This window comes from Lycium ferocissimum, chromosome 10, assembly GCF_029784015.1.
Source record: "Lycium ferocissimum isolate CSIRO_LF1 chromosome 10, AGI_CSIRO_Lferr_CH_V1, whole genome shotgun sequence".
In the NCBI taxonomy this organism is placed as follows: domain Eukaryota; kingdom Viridiplantae; phylum Streptophyta; class Magnoliopsida; order Solanales; family Solanaceae; genus Lycium; species Lycium ferocissimum.
The window spans coordinates 9,356,100-9,382,635 of NC_081351.1; the positions used below are offsets into that span (position 1 = coordinate 9,356,100).

General features: G+C 36.7%; 1 protein-coding gene and 1 pseudogene across 1 annotated transcript; one reads left to right on the plus strand and one right to left on the minus strand.

Moving 5' to 3' along the window:
• Nucleotides 1-4,221: 4,221 nt before the first annotated feature.
• Nucleotides 4,222-20,456, minus strand: LOC132034585 (uncharacterized). The gene is made up of 2 exons (XM_059424981.1): nucleotides 20,369-20,456; nucleotides 4,222-4,835 (listed from the first exon to the last, which is right to left on the minus strand). Exons 1-2 carry the CDS (start codon nucleotides 20,454-20,456, stop codon nucleotides 4,222-4,224), a joined length of 702 nt encoding a protein of 233 aa, XP_059280964.1.
• LOC132032381 (F-box/FBD/LRR-repeat protein At1g13570-like) lies at nucleotides 11,728-25,517 on the plus strand (annotated as a pseudogene).
• Nucleotides 25,518-26,536: the final 1,019 nt, after the last annotated feature.

The following is a 26,536-nucleotide window of genomic DNA, read 5'->3' on the forward strand; positions in this document are numbered from 1 at the left end:
ATGTGGAGGAATGATGATTGTCGCCTATGATATTGTGAATGTTGTCATGGATGTTTGGGAGTTGATATGTAATATGAGAAAATTTGTATAAACAAAGGAAATGCTGCCCAATTTTCTCTAGCTTTAGTAAGCACGTTCTTATAATTGATTAGCTAATGTTAATATGAATTCTCTTGAAAGTAGAAACGTGGGCATTGAAGGAGAACGAGCAAGCGTTAGAATAGTTAAACGACAAATGTATGTGAGGCTAGTCCTTTCCTTCTAAGGCATGAATCTTATGACATGAATTTCCTTCTTCTTCGTGAATCCCTATCTTCAAGAAAACTAATAGTCCTTATTCATAAATAGTCATGTGAGATAAGAAGTACACTATGAGTACAATAATGACGATGATAAGCTTAAGTCTAAAGATTCTAGAAATCATGATATAACGTGCCTATAAAGCTAATGATGTTAACTATAATCTATTGATATTTTCCTTATGTGCACTCACCATAAAACGTTAGTCCCTCCAAGGTGAGATGTAACGAGTATGATCACTCCATAACGTAATCGGGGGTTCACAACCTTAGGACACCCCGACATAGCTATAGTTGCTTTCAAGTTCTAATGTATGTGTTGATGATAAATATATATAATGATGCTAAGTTATGATAAAAGCCATGATGTGCCTATGAGATGAATGATAATGAAAAGTCTATGATATGTACGATGATATGATTCCACCGCGCCTAATTGGTCGGACATGTCACCGCTAAGGCGGGCTGCTATGATTCCACCGCGCCTAGAAGGCCGGACACGATCACCACTAGTGGGCTGCGTATGAGTACACCGTGCTTAGAGGGCCAGACATGACCACCACTAGTGGGCTGTATATGATGGTTACCCGGACGCGGGTTAACAATGATGATGTATGAATGATATGATGATGTATGTATGATATGATGATATATATGCTATGGTAGTTCCTATGATATGCTACGTATGATATATGCATAAAATGAATCCATACAAAGGTTATGTCTCCATCTTATGCCTTATGATCTTCCTATTATGTCCATTTCATTCATGCCTTACATACTCAGTACAATGTTCGTACTGACGTCCGTTTTCTTTTGGACGCCGTATTCATGCCCACAGTAGACAGGAGGTGATCCGTACTCGTAGGAGCTATTAGTCGTTTTGTGAGCACTCCATTTTCTCGGAGGTGCCATTGATTATTATTTTGGTACATATATGTATATATTCATGTTTTGGGCACGACGGGGTCCTGTCCCGTCTACATGTCTAGTACTCTAGTAGAGGCTTGTAGATACGTATGTGTGGGAAATATGGTCTCACCAGTTCTAATGTATATGTATGTATATATGTTATTTTGATAGCCGAAGGGCTCACGTATATAAAGTAAATATGTTTCAAATGATAATAGTTTTCTATGACTATGAGCATATAATATGAATAAGTGCATGAGTAATGAATGGGCAAAAGTGTTCTGTGGTTAGCCCCTGATACCCGTCATGGCCCGTAGTCGTCGTGACCAGCTAGTTAACTTGCTGCAACAGATTCAACAAAATAAAGGACCTATTGCAACAGCTAGTTAACTTGCTGCAACAGATTCAGCAAAATAAAGGACCTGTTGCAACAACATACTGAATTAGATAGATATATACAAGTGTTGAAACTTACCCAATCCTCCCACCAAATATCCATGCTTGTCATAACCTTGAAGACTGAGGCCCCAAATTCATGCATTGAGTATATTGTTTTCTCACTCTTTTTGGTTTTGAGCACTTTGTCAAGCTTTTTCTTTCTTTGGGCATTTACAGGCTTGAAAATGTCCATCTTTTTTAGCACTTTTGGCCCAACATCAGGAAGAGGAGTCTCAATTGACTAACTGGGAGTAGCAGCAGGTTGCCTTGATCTAATTGATGCAAGTGCCTTGGCAATTTCTTTGCCCCTCCTTCAAACATGAATAGGAGTATAGGGTGAGGAAAGGTTTTTTGATGGATTGATACCTCTCTTGGATATCAAACTCTGGATAGAAGTGTTTGTGGCTTCTTGTGCCTGCACCAACTCCTCAACTTTTCTAACCAAATTATCCATTTTCTCCTTGTAAGTGGTGCATTCACAAGCACATGAGGGCACCTTAGAGGTACCGGGACCAACATCAGGAAATCTTCTACCACTTAATCCACCACCACTAAAATTACCACCAAATCCTCTAACACTACTAAATCCAGCAACTCGAGTAAATCCACCAATATCAACATCATCATCTCTTAATTTTTCTCCAGCAATACTTGTCGGGACATCATCACCAACACTAACACCACCACCACCACCACCACCACCACCACCAATAGCATCAATAGGTTGAACAACACCACCAACAACATCAACACCAATATCACTACGAGCAACAACACTACCAATAGCATCAACAACAATCACACCACCAGCAACAACATCATCAACCCAGTTGATTCCCTTGTGATGGCTGTCACTCCAGCCAATTCCTCTTTGAACCCATCAATCAATATGTCAGGCATAGATTCTATGGGCACAAAGGTGACAAGGCATAGCATCTCCAACTCTCTTATTGTCAGGACAAGCCATGGGTGCACAACCTACAATAAGAAAGTAGATATATCAAAATGGTGCTAAATCAAGAAAAGCAAAACCTATTTAAAAGAAGTTATCAACTCAGAGGTTGTTATAACAGGTTACACATTTGTTGGACATTGTCAAACAGATAGGTAACTTGTTGCAGTAGGTTACTCATCTGTTGGATATTATCCAATAAATTAGTAACTTGTTGCAATGTGATTATTGAACCTATTGTAAAAACTTACTGTAACAGATTCAGAAGTTATCAGATTAGCAAATAAAGTGATATATTGCAACAAATTACTAATCTGTTGGACATTTTCCAACAGATGGGTAACTTATTACAAGAGTTTCTCATCTCGTTGACAATTTCCAAAAGATGGTAGCTTGTCGCAGCAGGTTACTCATCTGTTGGATATTGTCCAACAAATTGGTAACTTGTTGCAACAGATTATTGTACCTATTATAAAAAATTACTGTAGCAGATTCAGAAGTTATCATATTAGCAAATAAAATGATCTATTACAACAGGTGTGATACTTGTTGGACATTTTTCAACAGATGAGTAACTTGTTGCAGCAGGTTACTCATTTGTTGTAAAAAACTAGTTGCATGTTATATCTGTTGGGTAACTTGTTGCAACAGGTTACTCATGTCCAACAGATTCATAACTTGTTGCAACAGATGCATGTTTTGTTGCAGCAGATTACAAAAGTTGTTGCAACAACTAGTTATTTGTTGTAAAATATTTAAGCTTATAGAAGTTAAGTTTATTCTATATGAATGTGTTCTAATGCTTACAGCTTCCTTAGGGGGGTTGAAAAGGTCAACACTCAATTTTGTGTTGTTCCTAGCAGTCAGCCATCTAAGAATTCTTGGAAAGGTAACTTCTTCGGAGTATTCCTTGACTTGATGCCGGAGGTGAGGAATGGCTTCAAATGCCCAAGCCTAGAAAAAAATATGCCATCAAAAATCAAAATAGTGATTGAAATACAACAACAAAAAAAAAAGATAAAACATTGAAGAAAGTTTACCATGAAAGCCCAAGGGAAGCCATATAGGTTGACCTTCTTCCCCGTTGGCTTCAATTCTCACAACAAATATTCAACAGTCAACCTAAAGCGTTCAAGACCCCGGGAATAGTTGTTGAAGGTATCATAGTCCTCTGTAAGTTTAATCAATCCAAGTAGTATGTTGTTGTTTATGTCTTTTACCCAAAGAACATTGTGCACAGAACAAACTAAGCACAGTGCCTCCTTGTACTTTTTCGAGAAAGTTTTAGACTCCAAATCTTCTAACAATTTCTTCTCTTTGTAGCTCTTGCCCATTAAGTCTACCAAAGAGACATCATTCTTAGCTTTGGAACCCTTTGCTTTCTTGGCTGGCTTTGCTACCTTAGGAGTCCGGGCTGGCTTGGTTAATACAACAGTAGGAAGAGGCTCACAAGGATGACATCTCAATCCGGTAACTATGGCAAACTCCTTCATGCCAAAGCAAACCGGCATGCCACAAAATTAATCCAAACCTCATCCTTTCTATCACAAATAATCCTACGCTTCAAAAGCCCAGACACCATTGTCATTTGAAACCGCGCACCGATTTATTCAGGAAAATCTAAATAGAGCCCAAAGCAGCTAGCTCTAAAGAAATTCTCCAACCCCAACCCTGAAGAATGCCCCTAAATTTGTCAAAGCCCTTGCCCATGCTTGATTTGACCACAATATCACCGGACAAATCATTATTTTCATTCAGCGGCATCCTCACGCCGTACTTTTCAATGTTGAAACTCTTGACAACCTCGTCAATGGAAGGTCTATTGGGATTAGTGCCAATACTAGAAGACTCAAGAATATTGGCATCCATATTATGTTTTCTCTTTTTTCTTAACTCGGCCAAGGTCGTCGACATATGATCTATATTTTCTTCTTTGTCTTCTTCATTACCCTTTTTAGTTTCTTCATCTTCTTCACCTCCTTCATCTCCTTCGTCGTTTTCTTTTTCATCTCCTTCATCAGATTTTTCATTATCTTTTTCAGTTTCTTCTCTAGTTTCTTCATCTTTGTATACTTCATCATCTCCTTCATCTACTTCATTTTCTTTATCTTCTTGTTGTTCTTCACTTTGTTCATTTTTATCTCTTTCTTCTTCATGCCCAACAGAAACTTCTACTTGAGAGGTTTCGTGGGTTTCCTCTCTTTCTGAAGCCCCAGTTTCACTAACTCTTTCCTCTACGTTTGTTGATTCACTAATAACACTCACAAGTTCATCTAATGGTGTTTGCACCTTGGTTTTTTTACTTTCTCCCTCGCCTGGTTTCTCTCTCGTTTTCTTTTAACCGGAGCCATTTGATGTTACACCTTGGAAATTCCCCCTTAGCGTATAGTGAATAGACTAACGAGGGGTATGACGTATACGAGGTTTGGACAAGTAAGAAATAGTATGTGATGGTCCTAATTAAGATTTCCAAAGACATTCGAGTTAGTGAAGGAAAGTTGTTAAGGGAAGCAAGCCATATGTTGGGTATCGAATAAGAATTACGAGTATTGAGTAATGATGTTTTAATGACACCACGAGGAAGAGTTATAACGTCTCTTAGATTGGTATTGAGGTGTTAAACAAGTGTTAAGAAGGTTCCATAAGGATCGGAGATCAAACGAGTCGACGAAACAATTCTCGGAAAACTGGGCCAACCTACGGCCAGACATACTGGCCGTATAAAAAGTATGGACCGTATGTCTAACTGTAGATCCAACCCAGAATACCATAATTCACTGGACCAGATCTACGGCCAAACATACGGCCAGTAGAAAACATACGGACCGTATGTTGGTCCGTATAATCTGGTCGGGTCTGAACTCAATTTATATAAGGGACCTCTCCTTCATTTCTTTTCATTTCATCTTTCACCTCCACACTTCAAGAAACCTCTAGAACATTTCCATACACTTCAATCACAAGAAAACAATAGAAATCAAAGATCAACAACAAGAATTGAGGAGAATCAAGTGTATGAAACCCGTAAAAAGCCATTCAAATCAAGAAATCCTAAGGGAGATGAAATAGGGTTTTGGTGCAAAGGGTGTATCACCATTCAAGGCTTATTCCTCCATCATCTAAGGTGAGTTTCATGACCTTTTCATGCTATTTGAAGTATTAATAAGTTGAAACACATGGATTGTAGAAGCGTATAGCAAACGGGTCATTAATGTGTGAATAGTGTTATTATTGAGTAGCAATTGGATTGAATCATGAAAATGGATATGTTGAGGTTATAGATGCATTATAAATGACGTTTAGAACGTGGAATGAGCATTATATAAGAAAGAACACGATAATGGACTTTGGTCATGATTATGGAGAATTGTAGTGAAATTACGAATTGTGGTCAATGTAATTAGATGATGCTTATTGTTTATGATATTGTGATTGTCGTTATGAATGTTGGGAGTTGATATGGAATATGGTGGAAAGTAGTATAAACAAAGGAAATGCTGCCCAATTTTCTCTAGCTTTAATAAGTACGTTTTCATGATTGTTTAGCTAATGACGACATGAATTCCCTTGAAGGTATAAACGAGTGCATTAAAGGAGAACGAGCAAGCGATAGAATAGTTAAACGACGAAGGTATGTGAGGCTAGCCCTTTCTTTCTAAGGCATGAGTCCTATGGCATGAATTTTCCTCTTTTATTATGAATGTTCCATCTTCAAGAAAACTATAAGCCTTTGTTCATGAATAGCCAAATGAGATAAGAGATATGCTACGAGTATGATAACGATAATGACAAGCTTAAGTCTAGAGATGCTATAGTCTATGATATGATGTTCCAATTAAGCCAATAAAGCTATCCATAGCCCATTGATGTTGATCATTATATACACTCACCTTATGCCTGTTCCTTCAAGTGAGAGGCAGATACTTATGAATGTTCCATAATGAAGTCGGGGTCCACGACCTTACGTCACCCCGATAGAGTATGATCATCTATGAGTCTCTATGCATGTATTATGATGAGTTATGACGAACATATTGCTATGAGAATATTATGATGAGTATATGATGATATCACACCGCGCCTATATGGCCGGGCAGTCACCGCTAAGGCGGGCAGCTATACACCATGGCCGGATGGCATGGGCAGACACCACTAGTGGGCGGCATGAGATGATACCCCGGACGCGGGAGGCCTGGACGCAGGCTAATGCTAATGATGATGTTATTGATTATTACACCGTATCTATATGGTCGGGCAGCTTATACATTTATGCATATATGATATGATGATGAGTATGAAAGTAAGCCGAAAGCATGTATTACTCCTTTATGATTCGGTCGGTCACAGATTGCTCTTCATTTGATGTCTCATTTCATTGATGTCTTATTATTGTTTATGCCTTACATACTCGGTAAATATTCGTGCGACGTCCTTTTCTTCGGACGCTGTGTTCATGCCCGCAGGTAGACAGGGAGGTGATCCAGACTCATAGGAGCTAGCGGCGGATTTGAGAGCACTCCATTTTCCGGAGGTGCCATTGATTATTCTTTTGGTACATATATGTATATACTCAAGATTGGGCACGACGGGATCCTGTCCCGTCCATATGTCTAGTACTCTAGTAGAGGCTCGTAGAAACGCAGTGTGGGTAGTAAGGTCCCATAGTCTTTATGTATATGCATGTGTATATAATTTTGATAGCCGAAGGGCTTATGCTTATAAAAGTAAATGTGTTGCAAATGATGATAGTTTTATATGATTATGAGCATACGGTATGAATGAACAAAGAGAATGAGCGGTGTTCGGTGGTTAGCCCCCGACACCACATCGCTCGTAACCCGGTCGTGACATTATCTACACACAGGAGATAGAAAAAAACAGTTTTAATTGATTAGTGCAATATTCAAAATAAAAAGGCAAAAAGAATCAGTTGCAACAAGTAATCAGTTGTTGCAACAGATTAAGAATCTGTTGGAACAAAATATGAAGTTGTTGCAACAACTTATTATTTGTTGCAAGCGCATTCTACGAACATGGAAATAATAAAACAAGAGAAAACCTTAGCAACGTTTTTGATTTTCACGAAACCTTGTTAGTATGCTTTAAAATCGCTTGATTCTTTGCAAAAACCTCAGCAATTGTTTTGATTTTATCCAACAGCTATTGGATAAAATCAAAACTTTTCCTAAACCATACCATGACAGCAACAGCAACAACAACAACCAAAACATCTATTTTAACTGCAAAACATCTATATTTCACTACAAACACACAACCATCACAAATCTCACTCACAACTTAAACAAAATGCACCAAATAGGGGTTTTTTAACCATGCAATCTAGATGTTTTGCAAATCGTCAAACAAGTGCCGAATTTGCTGCATAGCAGTAACCTCGCTATTGGAAAACATCAACAAAATTGCAAGCCCTTTTTCAAACACTAAGGAGAGCAAGAATAAAAAAAAGACCGAAAACCATAATTTCACAATCACATACACTATTTACAAACTCACAAACCCCAACAAGTGCAACAAACACCCCAAATTAGAACTTCTCAAACACCGAACAACAAAACAAACAACATTGAAGACAAACCCATGTTCTTCTTCTTCTTCTTCTCTAACCAAAATCATCATTTTCACACTTTGATTTCAAAACCCTAACTTTTGAACCAAGTGAAAGAAAAACTTTACGAGAATGAATAGAGAAGTAGTTGGAAAGAATGACGAGAGAGAGCACGAGCGAGAAGAAATATGAGGAAGAACAAATCGCTTGATTTTGAAGAGGAAAAACGTGATGAAGGAAGTGACGTCGTGGGGGTGGTATTGCCGCCTAGATGAACTGGTCTTTTTTTTTTTTAAATAATGGAGTGAGGGTCGTGAGGGGTTAGTTGGAAGGTTTTGTATAATGTGGACTTTTTTGTATTTTGTAAAAGATTAATAAGTTTTAAAAATTAACTTAATCACATTTTTAAGACAAGTTTGACCTTCTAATTAGTGGACTTTTTTGTCACCTTTAGTTTATTTTTCCCCCATTGTTTTTATCCATAATGAGGTCTCTTAATTCCGCTATATCTATCTATATATAATAGGAGAGGCAAAAGCATGGTGAGATGACAAGTGTCATCACCATAAAAATCAGAAATTAAAAATTTAAAAATCAAAAAGAATAAGCTACAACAGTTTAAAAAAAAATGCAATGAGCAAATTATTCGAAAAAATAAATTTTTTTAAAAGCTGAAGGGGCATACTTAGCAAATAAAAAATTATTAAAACGTTGACATCACGTTCTTAAACACAAACAAGCCAGAGAGCTATTTTTTGTGGAACTATATTTCCACAAAATATGTTCTAAAAGATAATTGCACGTACAATTTAAAAATGACAAAAATTTAAGAATCAAATTCAGAGCCTATTTATGTGGGGAACTATATTTCCACCTTCCTAGACATTAGGAAAAATAAACTCCCTCAAAGAATGGCAAATCACAAACTTATATCTATTATTAATAGGAGAGGCAACGAGTTGTTAAGATGACACTACAAAATTCCAAATTCCTAATTTAAAGTACAAAAGAAAACTGCTTAAGTTAAAATTGTTGAAAGCGCTAAATTTAAAAATAAAAAAATAAGCAAATCGAGACAAAAAGTTAAACCAAAAAAACCCACGTTTGCAAACAACTAATTAGGAAATAAGCCGCATGTCAAAATATGGAAAAATAATGCCAAGTGGAAGAAGATAAATGGATGTTTTAAATTTGATTTTAAATTCAATTCTTTAATAATAGAAAAATAGCACATCCAAAAAAAGGACAAAAGAAATGGTTTTAATCGTGGGTTTGTTTTAAAGAATTGAATTGAGATAAGAATAACAGTTCAACTCAACTGCAAATACCTCTCACAAAATCCTAAAAATCCTCTTCATATTAAAACATGTTCATTTTCAAACTGTACTTCACAAACAAGTAAGATAATACATTTTCGTATATTAAACGCAATGGGATTGATACTAAGTTTCGGAAGTTTGAGACCGCAATCCGTCATATTACGGGCTTTATTAAAAGGTTAATGCTGAGATTGATGATTTAAAGCGAAGAAGTTAGTTCAACCAAATGTGAATTGGTTCCCGCACAAATATTTCACGAAGTAGGCATTTTTCTCTTCAACTTATCAAGGCTATGTTTCTTTTAGTGTTATTTCAAACCACTATTTCTAATTTGCTTTTGCTTTTAATTTGTTTTAGAACTTTAGGAAAAGATAATAATGTACTTTTATTAGTTTTTTTCTTTGTCTTCACCTCTATATTTTATTTTATGGCATGCATCTCTAAGATTCTCACATTTGTGGATATTAACTTTTGCAGTATTTACTGGTCTTTCAAAAATTGTTGGATCCAAAGCCAGAGATACATTATGTAAATTTTCTTATTCTTGACTGTTATTGTGTTATTTTAATATATTATACATTAATTCTTAATCATATGCATGTATTTTGGATCGAATTTAGTATTTTAATTATGTTGTATAAGGAATCGATAATACCGTACTTTTATTAGTTTTTCTTTGTCTTCACGCCTAAGTTTTATTTATGGAGGCATTCTAAAATTCTCACATTTGTGGACATTACTTTTGCGGATTTAATGGTCTTTCGGAACTTGTTGGATTTGAAGGCGGGAGTACATTTTAATTTTTTATTGTGTATTTTATTATATTATACAATAATTCTTAATCATATGCGTGTATTTTGGATCAAAGTTAGTATTTTGATTATATAAGGTTAACAATATCTTATCCTTAAATATATACAAGAGGATTTGGGCTTCTAAGCAAAGATTTATTTGTCGCTAACTTTTTTTTTTCTTTTTTTTTTTTTCACTTCGAAAGATTTATCAAGTAAAGTGGAAAGCCTCATAACAAGGAATTTTTATGCAAATAATTGTTATAGTAATTAGACTGCTAGGCAAAAGAAAAAATATGCAAGCTCCTTGATGACATGATTTACTATGGCATGTCTATAGATTAACTCGGTTTGCAATATATAAAATTCCTATTCTAATGCATATATATTAATTGAGAGTAATATTTTATTGTTTTTTTTTTTGTATCATTAACCGATTTAATTGATATTGTTATTTTGATTTGTTGGAAAGAGCAAGAAGAATGACGGAGGAGAGAGGAAAAGTGGGGACCTATAGAAGAAGAAAATAAAGAGGGAAAAACAAAACGATGACAAATTATATATGGCTTTTATGAATTCACATTTTCATTAAGAAGGTTGAGTCCCCAAAGTGATCAATATCATCTTGAAGTTTCAAAAATTTATCTTTAGTGACTTTTTCCGCTAAATTTAATCCTTTTTATGGTGCTCTTTTTGTTGTTTCACATTTGATGTAGATTTAACATTTGTAAATATTAATTATTTGTTCTTCTATCCGACGAATTGTGTAATCCCTTAATTAAATTGAAGAGAAAAGAACAATTCTTGCCCTTGTGCTTTTCAATTTCCTACTGTTGGTGTTTGACTTGTGTTTTCTTAATCTTTTAATACTTATTTATATATTTATATATAGTGTTTTGAAAGTTCAAAAGAAGTTGCTATGTGTGATGCTAATTCAATTTGATATATCTTTTATTTGGCACAAAATATATTTACATTGGAAATTCATACATTCTATATTTAAGTTTAAGTCCTTATTTTGAAAAGGAAATATCATATTGAAGATGCTTTATTGAGATTTTGTTTAGCTTATTATATTTGAATCATGTTATATTTTCATGTTGTTTATATCCCATACTATATTTTTTCAAAATCTCATAATTCTTTTGTTCTTCGACATATTATGAAACAAGTTGCAGTGGTTATTTAATTAAATTATTATGATGTAATGCGCTAAAATAAGGAAAATTATAATTTAATAAGCTTAATATTTTATGATAATATTTGCTCATTGTGCAAATCCTATTACTAATACTTATTATTCTAAAATGAGAGCATGGGGCAAAAACAATATTAGTGAAGCACAAGGTAATAAAAACTTATAGTATAATCTAATAACGTGTACTGTAACAAGACATCAAAACTATTTCTTGATTAATATTTATTTTGATATTCACCGCGCATCGCGGGTATAAATACTAGTTATTCTTAAAAAGGGTCACTTAATGAAAGATGAAATGAAACCCAATTGTTAAAAGGCCGAAGCCCATGCCTAGATTAGATCAAATGTGTACTTGAAAATCAGTACTAAATAGAGTTGAAGCATTTTAGGGCGTAAGGTGTTTGACAAAATTCCAAATAGAAAATCCAGATTCTGATCATCATCAGCAATCTTCTTGCTTGGTAAGCTTTAAATCTTCTTCCGTTATATTAATTTGTTTCTTTTACTTTGTTTATCATTTCTTTCCCTTTTGGATGAACTGAACTTCAATAAGTGTATCTATCTATCTATTCTCTGTTGGTTTCCTTTTGGGTATGTTTATGTGTTCGTTAAGTCAATAAAAGTTACTCTCCCGTCTCAATTTATGTGGCACCATTTGACTAGGCACAAAATTTAAGAAAGAAAGGAAGATTTTTGAAATTTGTGGTTCAAAACAAGTCTAAGATATTTGTGTGGTTGGAAATTTCTCATAAAGTTAAATTGTTTCAAGATGACATTCTTTTTGGGACAAGCTTAAAAAAAAAGTGTTGCTACATAAATTAGGACAGAGGGATAACTTCCTTTCGGTAGTTTTCGTAAAGCATAAGAATCTATTTACGCTTGTCCCAAAAACGGGGTTGGGAGGTAGCAGGTTATTGGTGGGTTAGTGCAAGGTGGCTTGGACCCTAAGGTCGAGTTACTATCTCTTTTTTAGCTTTAACTTGTACGCACATGACTCACTCGACTGGAAGAGTGCTTGACCGGTCTTTCACCATCCCGAGTTTTCACCCCCAACCTATAAAATACATAATGAAAAGCTTACAAACTTGGGATTCGAGGTAGTACTAATTAATGCTTGAATCTCCTAAGAAATAAGGCTACTCTTGGGTACGAAAGAAGGATATTCACAAAATTTCATTACATAACACACATCCGACTTTTTCATATATTGTCGGGTTGGGATAATCTTCCATATATCGGATATGCTTGTTGAAGTAATATTTAGCAGTTCTTTATTAATGGGAGATGCAGTCTTTCTTGACACATCAAACTACCCACAACCAAGGCAATAGTAAATCGAAAATTTGATAAAGTCTCTAATGTCATTTTGTCACGCCCCGAAGACACAACGTACATACGAACCTACGTAACTCGGACTGCACACACATAATTTTTTTTTTCGAACCTCAATCCGAATAATTATAAAATACAAATGGAGCTCACCAACCATGTCACAAGATTTATTAATATCTTCAACTCATCCGTGGACACGTACCCACAACACCGTTCGCAAAGTCGCGGCATGAAACGCACCCCCGAAGAAGAGGGGGGTGCTCGATCGCGGAAAGTGTACTGAGTATGTAAAGCAAGAAAACCAACAACAGAGTCATAACTGGGATGAAAAACCACAGAAAACAAATATAGGAACTGGAGAGTCAAAACTTGCTTGAGCAGCACTTATCCTGGACATACACACACCGGTGAGCAAGACATATCATAATCATATTATTTCGGAAACCATAGGCGAAGTACAGAAAATAGATTTAGTAATCAGAACGTCAGAAGGCTTAGCTTAATTTTCTTTCCTTTCGGAAAATGTTTACGTCTTACATAAATAGAAAATAGATCAAATCATCACATCGCACAGAACCGTCATATTATCGGATCATCAGATTACCATAGTATCAGACTTTCATATCATCAAATCGTCACATCGTCGGACTATCGCATCATCGTAACGTACTCATTATATTGTCGCATTTTCGCTTTATGAAATCGTTATATCATCGATCATCAAACAAATATCGTGCCCGCCCTCTCGCGAGGGACTCGGTGAATTAATCACATACCGTACCCGGCCCTCTAGCGAGGGTCTCGGTCGTATTCGGCTCTTTCGGGACTCGGTGAGTCATCGCGTACCGTACCCGCCCTCTCGAGGACTCGGTGAATTATCATACCAATCGCCCCGCTAGCAAGGGACTCGGTGAATGATGTCATAATAGGCACGAGCCGAGTAATCGAAGCCACATACACATACACACGATTCATCCTTGAAACTCACCAAATAAGTAACGTATCAACGTTATCGTGTCATACAGTCATAGTCAAATCTAGTTTCTTTCGAGTACTTGTTCTCGGACGTGTCAAATAGAACTTAGCCATCATACTTACGCATCGTAATCATATACATACTATTTCTCATTTCAAACTTAGCATATAAGTGAGTGATCATATTCGGAAGTTAGATTATTAGCCATATTAAGTTATATCAACAAGTTGCCAAAACTATACAACGGAACGTCTTGCGGGCCCACGGGCAAACACCAATCCGACCCGGCCCGCATATGAATGTCGGGGATGTTATACATTAGGGGGAACCTCCCACGAGCGTTTCGGAGCGATCCGAGCCCTTAGTCAAAAGTTAGGGACGTTCGTAGTTTCTGACTCTTTTATGGATATATTCTTTTAGGCACATTCTTATTCAATCATACAAAGGCATAGAAACCATAATTTGACTACGTTAGGCATACGGAGGTCAAGAAACAAATAAGAATCACGGACATGCTCGGATCGTAGGAGTAGAGTTACCTCGGGGAGCATATCATAGCCTATTCATACTAAGACATGCCAAAGAAAGGAAGGTGAGCTTTACATACCTGCGCCGCCTTGCTAGCCACACTTGTTCATCCCAACTCGCTTATCTACATTCACAAGGATCCATATGATCGTTAGATTCATCGACTTGTGCTTGCCTTAATTTTTCATACAAGTTCACTTATAAGCTACCGAAATTTCGGCAAAGATTTCCTCCGTAAACACGACATCCCCGAGATTATGGCTCGGCCCAAATCAACATACGTAAATCCGGAATTCAACCCGCCAATCCAACAACAATACTAACAATCATAACAACAATATCGTTAGATAATTTCAAGATGTCCAAACCAACATCCATTCTTACCCGAAACCTTCCAACTTAACTAGAAACATTCATAACACATTTTCTACTTTCAAGTTCATAAACGATGTCGACAATTCCATACGTTAACAACATTATTTTCATCAAACAATAAACTTTACGTAAATCACTTTAACTCCCGAAAACAGCCCACGCGGTTTCTAACTTCAACTTGGATCATTAACCTTCATTTTCACATCACAAATTTCATGACGACAACAACCAAAACGCTAGGCAACATTAACTCAACATGGCTGCCCCAAAACAGCCCACATTCGGCCAACAACAACATGTAACATTTCATGATTTTCATTCGTTTTCTACACATTACACCATCACACAAACATGTCGAATTCCATTAGTTTCATCACTCCAACACCCTCCATTCACGATTAAGCACCATATATGCCATATACCATACCACATCAATATTTCATGATTTTCATTAGTTTCAACACATTACAACAACAACCAAACACAACACAACACACACACATGTTCGGCTATCTCTCACACACGGCCACCACTACTACTTCACACACAACACCATATTTTCATAAACTTCTTTCATTCCTACATCTCACAACATATACAAATCATGCACAACACATGAAAAATGAGATGGGACCTTACCTTTGCTTGGCTTTTCCCACACGGCTAGCTTGCCCTTTTGCAAAACGAATAATTTTCTCCTTCCAACAATCACTCCACGTCGAAGAGGACCTTCTAATTAGTATGAAAACATAAAGAGAAAAATTTTCCATGTCCACCACATAGGGCTGGTTCGCCAACCCCCGAACCCTTTTTTTTTTTTTTTCTTTTCTTTCTTTCTTCTTTCTTTCTTTCTCTCTCTTTCTCTCTTAATTAAAAGATGACAACAACATATATATATATATATATATATATATAGCATGTGAGGGGCACATGCCCTCACTCTAGAATTTTCCTTTCTTTTTCCCCTTTTTTTTTTTCTTTTTCTTTTTCAAGAATTCTTAATTCTTTTTTCTTTCCTCCTTTTTATTTTGGCCACATGGCCTTTTTTGAAGACTTTCTGAATTGTAAAATGACCATTTTGCCCCTAGCCTTTCCACAAAATTACCATAATGCCATTTTGCAAATTTCCTTTTTGCCCTCAATCTTTCTCAATATTTCCACACTAATAATATTTTCCAACGACTTTCGCATTACAACGAAACCGAAAAATGACCTTGCCTTAAACTTTCCGCCATTGCCTCGAAATAACCGACGTGCGAAATGCGGGATCTAACATTCTTCCCCTTTTAGAACATTCGTCCTCGAATGTTCAACTAATCTTACGGGCTTCCATAATCACCTTGGGGGGGGGGGGTCCCTATTGTAGCTTCGAACGTCTTTACCAAACATATTACGACATCGCTTGTTTCTAACTTACCTTTATACTTCTCTCATCCGTTCCCCCTTTTTGGGGCGTATTTATACCTTCGTACTCATTCATGCCCTTATATTTTCCATTCTCTCTCTCAAATCCTAGCTTCCAAATTTCATGCAGATTCTTATTTCTTAACACACTTTATTCTTGTTACCTACTCCCTCCAAAATCTTACCCTCTTTACTTTTGTTGTCACTTGAATTCCAGTGTTCTTATTCGATTACTGGTTTCCACACCGTAGCACCGGTGGCGGGAATCATACACTCACCGATACAACACATATGGGGTACCGTATACATTCATACACATCCACATAATTATCATTGCCTAACCCACAAAGTACTTCCCAACACTATTCAAGCCTATTCTGATTCCAAAGCTGTAACATACTTCCTGTCCCTTTTTCGGCTTCGCCTGTGGCATTCTATATGACCTGTTGTGGTTTCCAATCATTCCGTACATATTTAATTTCCTTTAGTCCACCCTGGATTTTTGTTTGTCTCATATACTCGAATTCATGAAATTCCTTCATACTTCCCAGGGGGTCACCCATCATGAGATTGCTCTCAGCTGAGCACGCTTAACTTTGAAACTTTGGTAAAATCCGGTGCCTTAGGGCCGATATAATCGCGTAAATTTTCTCGTACGACCTTTATTGCATGATTCGGGGCAGGTGAAAGTCTTACATACTCCGGTACACGCTCGTAACACGTCCTTTTCTGCAAAATTACCATTTTACCCTTTTCCATCCTTACTATCCAGAATCCATCCACAGCAAATACTAGCAATACCTTACGATCATACCACGCGTGACCTCATAGCCAACCATATTACGTCATATAATATCATGTCATGCCAAATCATAGCCGTACGGTACCGGCTTCCGGTTTCGATAACGAACAAATATGTCAAAATTCACCTTCGTATCTTCCCATATCCTCGTTCGTCTCCTTCCGCCGTATGTAAGGCTTACATGCGGGATCTGGTTTCCCTATGACTGGGCTCTATCGCACGATCTTATGACAGAAAGAAGGTCAACAATCCCTAGATGCCCCGTAGTCTCCTGTTTATAAATGTGGCCGGCTTCACACTATAAACAGGACCCTACCGGACACGACCGTTGTACAGCCCCTTGACCGACCTCGCTCCGATACCACTCGTCACGCCCCCATTTCCGAGGGACGTGACGGGCACCCGACCCCATACCGGAGCCGAGCGAACCTACGTACCCTATCGCACACATAATTTTTTTTTCCAAAACTCAATCGGAAAATTATAAAATACATAATGATGCTTACAAACTTGCCAAAATCCGTAATCTACACAAAATTTATTACATAACACACATCGACATATCGGCCGACGGAGCCGTTACGATTGACGACACATCATACCCACAACACTGTTCGCAAAGTCTCTAATGTCATCCGTAAGACACAACGTACATACTCTGACTCAGCAGTGCTCCAGAAGGAATTGGAGCTCACCAACCATGCTGGAATATCTTCAACTCATCTCGTGGTACCGCGCGTACGAAACGCAGCCCCGAAGAATGGGGTCGTACGGAAAATGTACTGAGTATGTAAAGCAGGAAAACCAACAACAGAGTCATAACTCGGGATGAAAAACCACAGAAACAAATATAGAACCGAGAGTCAAAACTTGCTTCGAGCAAGCACTTATCCCGACATACACACACCGTGAGCAAGACATATCATAATCATATTATTTCGGAAACCATAGGCGAAGTACGTAAAATAGATTTAGTAATCGTAACGTCGAAGGCTTTGCTTAATTTTCTTTCCTTTCGAAAATGTTTACGTCTTACATAAATAGAAAATAGATCAAATCATCACATCGCACAACCGTCATATTATCGGATCATCGATTACCATAGTATCGTACTTTCATATCATCAAATCGTCACATCGTAGGACTATCGCATCATCGTAATTGTACTCATTATATTGTCGCATTTTCGCTTTATGAAATCGTTATATCATCGATCATCAAACAAATATCGTACCCGCCCCTCTCGCGAGGGACTCGGTGAATTAATCACATACCGTACCCGCCCTCTAGTGAGGGTCTCGGTCGTACCCGCCCTGAGTCATCGATATCGACCCGCCCCTAGTCGGGACTCGGAATTATCATACCAACTGTGCACGCTAGCAAGGGACTCGGTGAATGATGTCATATTAGGCACGAGCCGAGTAATCGAAGTCACATACACATACACACGATTCATCCTTGAAACTCACCGAATAAGTAACAGATCAACGTTATTATTCCGTAGTCATAGTCAAATCTAGTTTTCTTTCGAGTACTGTTCGACGTGTCAAATGTAACTTAGCCATCATACTTACGCATCGAATCATATACATACTATTTCTCATTTCAAACTTAGCATATAAGTGAGTGATCATATTCGGAAGTTAGATTAGTAGCCATATTAAGTTATATCAACAAGTTGCCAAAACTATACAACGGAATGTCTTGCGGGCCCACGGGCAAACACCAACCCGACCCGAGCCCGCATGTGAATGTCGGGGATGTTATACATTAGGGGAACCTCCCGCGAGCGTTTCGGAGCGATCCGAGCCCTTAGTCAAAAGTTAGGGACGTTCGTAGTTTCGACTCTTTTATGAACATATTCTTTTAAGCACATTCTTATTCACCATACAAAGGCATAGAAACCATAATTTGACTACATTAGACATACGGAGGTCAAGAAACAAATAAGAATCACGGACATGCTCGGATCGTAGGAGTAGAGTTACCTCGGGAGCACATCATAGCCTATTCATACTAAGACATGCCAAAGAAAGGAAGTGAGCTTTACATACCGCGCCGCCTTGCTAGCTACACTTGTTCATCCCAACTCGCTTATCTACATTCACAAGGATCCATATGATCGTTAGATTCATCGACTTGCGTTTGCCTTAATTTTTCATGCAAGTTCACTTATATGGGCTACCGAAATTTCAAAAGATTTCTCTCGTAAACACGACATCCCCGAGATTATGGCCCAAATCAACATACAGAAATCCGGGAATTCAACCCGGCCAATCCAACAACAATACTAACAATCATAACAACAATATCGTTAGATAATTTCAAGATGTCCAAACCAACATCCATTCTTACCCGAAACCTTCCAACTTAACTAGAAACATTCATAACACATTTTCTACTTTCAAATTCATAAACTATGTCGACAATTCCATACGTCTTCAACAATACTTTCATCAAACAAAGAAGTTTACATAAATCACTTTAGCTTCCGAAAACAGCCCACACGGTTTCTAACTTCAACTTGGACCATTTACCTTCATTTTCACATCACAAATTCCATGACGACAACAACCAAAACACTAGGAAACATTGGCTTAATATGGCTGCCCCAAAACAGTCCATACACGGCCAACATCCAACCACAACACAACGATCAAAATATTAAACAAAATCCATCCATTTGTTCTATACAACACTTAATAAATTTAGTTCATCATTTCCACACCAAGGCAGCCCCTATTCCAAACACCACACACTCCATTCATGATTTTTCATATATTTCACCATAACATGCAATATTCCATGAACCTCATTTATCTCAACACATTATAACAACAACCAAAACACAACACAATCACACACACATGTACTACTACCTCTACACTTCACACATAACACCATACTTTCACAAACTTCTTTCATTTCTACATTTCACAACATATACAAATCATGCACAACACATGAAAAATGAGATTGTCCTTACCTTTCCTTCACTTCACCTCCACGGCTAGCTTGCTCCCTTGTAAAAACCAAGATTTTTCTCCTCCAACAACTACTCCACGACGAAGAGGGCCTCCTAATTGTAAGAAAACATGAAGCAACAATTTTGTGATCCCTTTAGGGAGGGGCTGGTTCGGCCAGCCCTCCCTTTTTTTTTTTTTTTCTTTTTTTTTTTTTTTTTTTTTTTGTCTCTCTTTCTTCTCTTTCTTAAAATATGACTCCCCTTCACTATTATATATATATATATATATCTTATGCATGTGAGGGCACATGCCCCTCCCCTCTCTAGATTTTTCTTTCCTTTATCTTACTTTATTTTCTAGAATTTTCTCTTTCTTTTTTTTTTTCTAGAATTCTTATTCTTTTAAGGATGAATTATTTTAGTCATCCTTTTTCCTCACATGGCCCCTTTTTGAACTTTCTTGAACTTTCGAAATGACCATTTTGCCCTCGCCTTTTTACAAATTTACCATAATGCCATATTGCAAATTTCCTCCTTTTTGCCTCAATCTTCCTCAATATTTCCACACTAATAATATTTTCCAACGTCTTACACATTACAACGGAACCGAAAAATGACCTTGCCCTAAACTTTCCGCCATTGTCTCGAAATATCCGAAAGTGCAAAATGCGAGGTGTAACAAATTTGAACATTCTTTATATAGGGTCGGAGTCACTCTTTTGGTAATCAAATAAGTTGATAAACATAAAAAAGTGAAGTAGACAGGAACCTAAAATAAAAATGCACGATTATTAATTTGAGACAGTGTGTGTCAACTGGTCAAGCTTTTTTTGCTTTTACCACTTAAAATGATGAGTTTTTCACTTGTGTATAGGAGTGAGACAATTATTTTTCATATATTTTATATAGAAAACCTCGATGGTTTGATTGAAATGGACAGAAAGTGATATTTATGTAAGGAATAGCCTGATGTTTTTAGTCTTTTTTTAGTGCACCCATGAAGTCTTTATTTGTACAGTAGATTGAATCTCTTCCATAGAGAACCATAATTGGTTGTAGGCTTACTTCTTTTGGTATACCACTTATTTACGTTTTTTTTCTTTTGAAATGGTAAGTATTATTGATATAGTACAAAGATTGTGCCGGAGTACATCCTCCAAAAATCCAATCAACCAAAAGAGGAAAACCTGGACCTATCTATGTAAGCTTTCTATGCACTGTAACAAGGTTTCCACATCATTGACGAAATCCATATTACACCAACTGGACAGCAAAACAATACAATCAGATCTGATCTTCATTATATTGCTGACTTGTCCTTCAAAACATCTTCTATTCCTTTAGTTGCATTGACACCACCAAAAGCATGTTGGTATTGTATTCCATCTAATCTTCAAAAAACTTTTCACTCCTTTCCCGCTCCAGCAACTTAGCAAGTCCGAAGTTGATCTTGGTATTACCCAGCTCATGCTCAGAATACTGTAGAATCTCTGCCACACTAATAGGTGGTTGATAGTCTTTATGCATCCATCACACCTATAATATTTGTTGCAGAATCGGTAACCATCCCTTTTGCAAATTATCTTGGGTAAGACATGCTCCTTGGGGCCTTTGATTCCCATCTCTGTTTCGGGCGGTTTGAACGGTTGGTTCCTGGTTTGCTCTATGTAACAAGACATCGTAGCAATCTGTCCATTCATTTCCCTTCCATATAAGTCTGTCTGCACTGCTATTGAGACCCTGGAAATTGGATACGCTCTAACTACCAGGCATTCTGATTTCTCCTAAAATATTCCGTGAGTTATGCACCCAATGGTGTGGCCTGGTGGTCAATGAAGTAGTAGGAGAACCATGAGGTCTCAGGTTCAAATCGCAGTGGAGACAAAAACGCTAGGTGATTTCTTCCCATCTGTCTAAGCCTTGGTGGACAGAGTTACCTGGCACTTGTTGCTAGGTAGCGGGTATCCCGTGGAATTAGTCGAGGTGTGCGCAAGCTGATCCGGACACCACGGTTATCAAAAAAATTCCGTGAGTTGTTGTTTCTATTCTGAGCTGCAGTACTATCCATGCCCTGTGCAAGCTGAAAAATTGAGGGTTTTTGTCCCTTAAAGGGTAATGACAAGTTAGTTATCGTGCCAAAAGCATAGCTTTCTAACATCACCAGCCCTATTCTGTGTTAAAAGAATAAAGGCCAAATTTCTCTGATGTTACTAAGTAAAGAACTGCTCCCCTTACGCTGTTCATTTTGTTTCACAAACTTTGCTACAATGAGATTTCTCTATAAGGCCTCCTCCTCGATAGTCAATCTCCAAAACCATTTCATCAGAAGGCTTTTATTATGTCTTCTTAATTTTCTGACACCTAGAACTTTCTCTTCCTTCCTTTCAATGACTGTGCTCTATTTCACTAAACTGAAAGTCTTTTTCCCGTGTTGCCTTACCATTGAAACTCTCCTCACTTTATCAATAACCTTTTCCACCTTGTAGGAATGTGGGGAATGAACACTGTTATTGAAATGGAGCTAATATTTTTTTCAAAAAAATAAATAAAATCTCATGGGTCTTTGTTTTCTTGTGAATTAATATTTATTATTTTAATTCATTTTAAATTCATATAGTTATCGAAACTCGAGATGAAATTTAAGAGTCATTAACTTAAGGAGTCACAAGACAAAAATACTTGCAGAAGAATTGAGAACTACAAATAGTATCCACCTGAGAATGACGGGGCACAAGAGTTAAGCACACGTAATGGCATTTGGCAACAATCAGAAGAAAAGGTGACTCCACCTTTTTAGATCTTCCGTCATCAAGAATCTTAAGTCTTGGTAAGCTTAAAATTTGTTTCAGGATCATTATTTTTGTTTTAAAATTGTTTCTTTCCTTTTTGGACGAATTAAAGTCTATTAGGCATGTTCTATCTTCTTATTTGTACCCATTTTAGATGTTGGTTTCCTTGGTATGTGCTTAGGTTCACTAATTGTGGTTGCTTCTTTCTGCAACTCTTGGTTCAATTATCATGTTCAACTAAACATTCCTTTCTCCAACACTCCACTAGTTCACTCTACGCTTTTTCCCCCAAATCCTCTCCATTGTAAGTGATGAACGAACCCTAGATTGAGATTGAAGACTTGAAAGAGTCCAAATAGTGCCCTGAAGCTGAAGCACTCATTAAAGGTATTTGAAATTTACTACCATAATCAAAAAAATAAAAATCATTACTTTCCCTTTTGGGGTTAGTGTTATGCTGCGCTTATATAGTTTCTTTAGAGTTTGCAAATTATAATACTAGTAAAGCTACTGATTTGATGTTCTAAATCTAGCAACAAAACAGCTGCTTATGCTTAATTTATTACTTAAAATGAGCACATTTTATGAGTTGATAATCTTAGAAAAGCAAACTGGAACCACTTGAAAACATCCATTGTTTTTCTTTGTGGGTTGAGTTCTGTAGAACAGTTTGGGGTTTATCTAATTCATATGGTCAATTGCGTCATTTTGATCCTCGATAGTTTCTTGAGTGTGATTTGAATTGTGTTTTTTGTATGATGTGTTAAAACGATTAGTTTCACTTATTCACTTCTTTAAATATCGATCAGCATATTGGAACTTCTGTGTGCACCACTTGGTATTTCAAGTCAAGTAAAATATCCGTATAACATAGATATTAATAGGAGATACTTGATTTAAGTTACAATGCACCTTTATTTCTTATGTTGATTTCACAACGCAAATAGACGTTCTGTCCAGATAGTTTGGGGATTCCATGCTTCATGTTATTATTAATTTTCTGCAGGTTCTTGGTGATTATTGTTATAAGTGCTCCTTCTGTTCTTGTGTTGAGTTGACAATGTGAATTGCAGTTTCGCCCAGATAGTTTGGAGGTTATTTCGGTATTGTCCATATAGTTTGGAGATTCCTTACCTTGTACTGTTGCTTATTTTCTACAGGTTTTTGGTGATTTATGATGCCTCCTAAGAGAAGAAAGCATTGTCGAAGTTTACCTCATGACGTCCTTAGCAACCTTCCTGATAATTTAATCGATGTCATTTTGATGCATTTGCCTTGTAACGATGCTGTGAGGACAAGCGTCTTATCAAAGAAATGGAGGTATCACTGGTGTAGACTTACAGAGTTGACGCTTGATTATAAACTTTCGCAAACAAAAAAAGATTTACTAAACCGTACAGTTAAATTTACAAAGATTATCTACCAGCTTTTGACCCTTCATGAAGGACCCATTACTAAGTTTACCCTCAATGTTGTTCATCTAGAAAGTTGTCCTGAGATTGACAACTTCGTATGTTTCCTCTCGAGGAATGACATTCAACATCTTGTTCTTCACCTTCCATTTAGAAAGATTTACAAATTGTCTTCTTCACTTTTCACATGTTCGCAGCTGAGGCATCTAAATCTTCATTATTGCTTAATACATGCTCCATCAGCCTTTCAAGGATTTGATAAGTTAATTAGCCTGGAACTATGTGAAGTCACAATTTCTTCTGAATTGCTGGAAAGCTTAATATCTCATTGCCCATTGCTTGAGCAATTAGTGCTGGATATCGCAGAAAAGTCAGACAAAATTGAAATTAATGCCCCCATGCTGAGATTGTTCGATTTCACAGGAAATATAAGTTCTATCTGCCTCAAGAATGTCCCTCGTTTGGTAAAAGTATATCTGCTAGGTGACTATATTAAGGCAGAGGATCTTGATTTTACAAAGGTTTTCGAGTCTTGTTCTGCTCTCGAGCATCTCATCTTTGACTTCTTTAATTGTGGGGTAAATGTTGCTTCATGACTTCATTGTTATGCACTTTAGCGGAAGGAATTTCTTTTGGGCTGACTTAATCTTGAATTATTGTAATTGTTTCCTAGTTCTGTGCTGGAGAAGGATATGAAGCAGCAACAAGGCTTCCCTTTAATCTTGACAGTGTCAAACGATTTTACCTACCTAATATTATGCTGGTGGAATCACATAAGCTCTCATTTGCTCTTTGTTGATAAGAAGCTTCCCATATTTAGAATATCTCGAAATACAGGTTCGTAGTGTGGTTATTTTTTGTACTTCTTGGATCCTCAATAATCTGAGAGTTGACTTCTTGTTATCTTTCGTAGGTTAACAATGAAGTTGATAGTGACAATGAAGATGATAATGGTAATGGTACTGAAGAACCCCTTGAACTCAAGCGTTTGTCAGACAAAGAACCCCGTGAACTCAAGCGTTTGTCAGACGTGACATTTAATCACCTCAGGGAAGTTAAGCTAGAACTCTTTATCGGAACGACGTCTGAAATGCAGCTTATCAAGCTTTTGTTAGCCAATTCCCCAGTGTTGGAGAGAATGCTAATTGATCAACAGTTTCTAGATCATGAACCTCTTGACACAAGATTAAACATATTCGCTGAGATATCAAATTTTTCGCGTGCATCAACTAAAGCAGAAATAGTGTACATAGATTTAAGCAGATCACGATCTTTGCTTAGAAGTTAAAATTGAAAAGAGAGAAGCAAAGGTTGATATAGTATTATAACACACTGTTTTGCCTTGCCTTGATGTCTGTTTAGGAACATGAGCATTGCTGGATGGATGTTTTGATTAGTTTGTTGTGTAATGACATTGTCATTACATGTTTTAAGGGTGTTTACATTTACTGTCTGCTCATGAGTGAGTTATCAAAGAGGTTTTTTTTTTTTTTTTTTTTTCCTGTTTTGGAGGGACTGAGAAAGTGACGCAGTTTCAAAATTTACTTATTAACGACTTAACCAAACAAAAGAAGATACACCCTTTTGTAGGAAAAAACACATCCACGCCGCGTCTTTTACATCAAACTAGTCTCAGTGTACGCGCTTTGCGCGTGATCAAAGCGCGTACCTCATTTGATAACAGACAAAAAAGCACCGAGTTTAGCTACGAACTTCGTCGTAAAAAATGCTAAATTGCTAGCAGCTGATTTTTTTTTTTTAATAGTTCATTACTATATTTTAAAGTAATTAGAGAAAGAACCAAAAACATAAATAATTTAAAGCAAACAATAACAATTGACTTTTAAAAATATCGAAATAAAATTCAACATATATTATCTTATGATATCTGTTCAAACAAATCAAGATTGTGGGGGAAAATCCTCATTGTCTTTCTTCTCCCCAATTTTCAAGATAGTTTTGCTGCATCCTACAAAAAGGAAAAAAATAAAGAGGGGCAAAAACCAAATCTTAATTGATTTTAATTCCTAAATAGTAGGACTTCCTACATAGATCAAATTAGGAATTTCTTAATTTAATTTCAAAGTTCAAATATTAGGAAAATAGTAAATGACAATTTTGTTTATTATAGAGTATTTTAATAAGGTAAAAAGTTTAATCAATATTTCTAAAGCCCTTCGTGCTTTTAATATAGTATAGATTAATAGACGCATTAGAATGAGGATAAGTTTTTAGCCTCATGAATCCCTTAATTTCCCAGCTTCTGAAAGTTTCAAGTATTACAATTTCTAAATTATCTTTTATTTTAGGCTGTGAATACTTTAATTTTTTTGTGTACACGTAACAATTTCATACACAAGACGACTAACTAGCACTAGAACAGAAAAGTTAGCATATCTCTATGTAACCAAGACCTTATACAATATTTTATCTTGAATTGGGTCGTGAGTTCGAGTCCCCAAAAGAGCAATAGCT